The sequence below is a fragment of the Octopus bimaculoides genome, chromosome 7 (genome assembly GCF_001194135.2).
Source record: "Octopus bimaculoides isolate UCB-OBI-ISO-001 chromosome 7, ASM119413v2, whole genome shotgun sequence".
In the NCBI taxonomy this organism is placed as follows: Eukaryota; Metazoa; Mollusca; class Cephalopoda; order Octopoda; family Octopodidae; genus Octopus; species Octopus bimaculoides.
Window position 1 is genome coordinate 13,327,804 of NC_068987.1, and position 2,460 is coordinate 13,330,263.

The 2,460-nt window shown below is 38.6% G+C and overlaps 1 protein-coding gene across 1 annotated transcript in view; it reads left to right on the forward strand.

Annotated features, from left to right (window-relative positions):
• Window positions 1-2,460, forward strand: part of LOC106869736 (phosphatidylinositol 4-phosphate 3-kinase C2 domain-containing subunit alpha) — a 172,927-nt gene that overhangs the window by 156,133 nt on the left and 14,334 nt on the right. Inside the window, exons 22-23 of the mRNA XM_052969122.1 lie at window positions 2-49; window positions 1,713-1,805. Coding sequence (XP_052825082.1) covers window positions 2-49; window positions 1,713-1,805 — 141 coding nt within the window. The remainder of the gene's footprint in view (window position 1; window positions 50-1,712; window positions 1,806-2,460) is intronic.

The window sequence follows — 2,460 nt, forward strand, 5'->3', positions numbered from 1 at the left end:
ACACCTCCCTTTTAACCCCAGTTTTGAAGTGTGTGGCATCGATTTGAAGGTAAGTAACTGTCAGTTTTTGTGGGGAAAACTACTTTTTATTTGATAGCATAAAAGATGTACAGGCATATTAGATGCATCTCAATTTCAGCTGCACATATTCAGGAAAAAATTCTTTAGTGCATTAAAGCGTGTGTTGTTTAAAGCAACTTTCTATATAGGAGTGGCCTGGGATGGTATTTTTAAGACATTCTTCTAGATTAAAAGGTGTGTTTTATATGCCATCAAATATGGTATGTCGTTTTGTATGAGGTGTGTGAAAAATGAGTGGGGTTTGCAGGACAGAGATGAGACATAGACTGTGGGAAACATATGATATAAGTATGAAGAACCAATAATTGTATTGTAATGTGAAAATCAGAAAGCTTAACCCTTTAGCATTTAAACTAACCATATGACTCAGTGGTTAGGGCATCAGGCTCACAATCATGAGGTAGTGAGTTCGATTCCCAGAACAGGTTGTGTGTTGTGTTCTTGAGCAAGACACTTTATTTCACGTTGCTCCAGTTCACTCAGTTGTAGAAATGAGTTGCAATGTCACTGGTGCCAAGCTGTATCAGCCTTTGCCTCTCCTTTGGATAACATCGGTTGCATGGTGAGAGGAGGCTGGTATGCGTGGATGAATGCTGGTCTTCCATAAACAACCTTGCTCAGACTTGTGCCTTGGAGGGGAACTTTCTAGGTGCAATCTCATTGTTATTCATGATCAAAGAGTCTTATCCAGTCAAAATATTCTACCTGTTTTATGTTAAAACTGACCAGATCCAACCTCTCACACCTACCCTACAATGTTAGTCTAAAAAATAAACAGTCACATTATCAGAATCTCAAGGCTACAACATAATGCATAATAAATTCAAAACACTGTGAATAAATATGCATGACATTTGATAGAGTAATCTGGATGCTAAAGGGTTAGATTATCTGAGAAAGCAACTGGGCATCGAAGTTATCAGTATATTCATGCAAGAAAAAACAGCATCAGTTGTTGTAATCAGTATTGAAGAGTATGGCTGCAACCACTGTGGAGGTGAGGTAAACACCATGAGTTAAAACCATTTGGCATTATTTTATTACGGTATAAAGGTGGGAGGCTACCAAAATCATTAATATGTCAGACAAAATGCTTGGCTGCATGTCTTCTAGCTCTTTACATTCCAAGTTCAAATTCTGCTGAGGATGACTTTGTCTTTCATCCCTCCAGGGCCGATGAAATAAGTACCAGCAGAACCCTGGAATTGATGTAACCAACTAGGCCCCTCTCTCAAAACCATTATTTTATCCAAGTATGATTGCCATATAATTCTGTTCCCCAACTCTTCTCTAAATCTATGGCCTTCTGCCTCATCAAAATAAATTAATAATTAAGGTGACAGCTCTGTAAAGTGGCTCCAGACTTATCCAGTAGGCCCATAGGCTGACTTATGACCAGTCAGTCGGAACCAATTGTGGTCATAAGTCAACGATGACCGGTATTCATGTGCCCAATTCCTTACACTAACTCATATACTGATATACACAACACTTTACTTTAATTTATACGGATTCATTCATCTTCTGGCAACATTTCAAAAAAATCTTCTGGTTCTATGTTTTTACTTATTGTTGTTTTATGGGAATTTCTTTTTATCTTTCATTTTAAATTCTCTCTCTCTCTTTTACAGTCCTCTTCTTATTACACTTCCAATGCTTTCCCCTTGAAACTAGTTTTCAAGAACTGTAATCCAGAAGCTGAACCTGTCTACATTATGTTCAAGGTAACTATTTATATCATATATTTTTGCTTCAATACACATCAAGCACAATGTATGTATAATAAGATTGATGTGTATATTAGTTAACCCTTTTGATACCAACCTGCTTGAGACCACTCTTAGTTCTGTGATGAAAATAATGAATTAAAATTATTCAAATTAAAACCTTCTATCATATTCTAAATATCAGCTTAATAATGACAAAGTGATTTCCATAAATTCTTTTGATGATGCACGTAAATAGCACCATTTGAGCGTGATCGTTACCAGCGTTGCTTTCCTGGCATGTGAAAAGTCATTCGAGCAAGTTCATTGCCAGTGCCGCTGGACTGGCTCCTGTGCAGGTGGCACGTAAAATACACCATTTCGAGCATGGCCGTTGCCAGTACCGCCTGACTGGCCTTCGTGCCGGTGGCACATAAAAGCACCCACTACACTCTTGGAGTGATTGGCGTTAGGAAGGACATCCAGCTGTAGAAACTCTGACAGATCAGATTGGAGCCTGGTGTAGCCTTCAGGTTCCACCAGTCCTCAGTCAAATCGTCCAACCCATGCTAGCATGGAAAGCGGACGTTAAACGATGATGATGATGTGTGTGTGTGTATTTTTGTTTAATTTGTCTCGTACCTATGTCTCCGGACTGAATGTTAATTCTGTT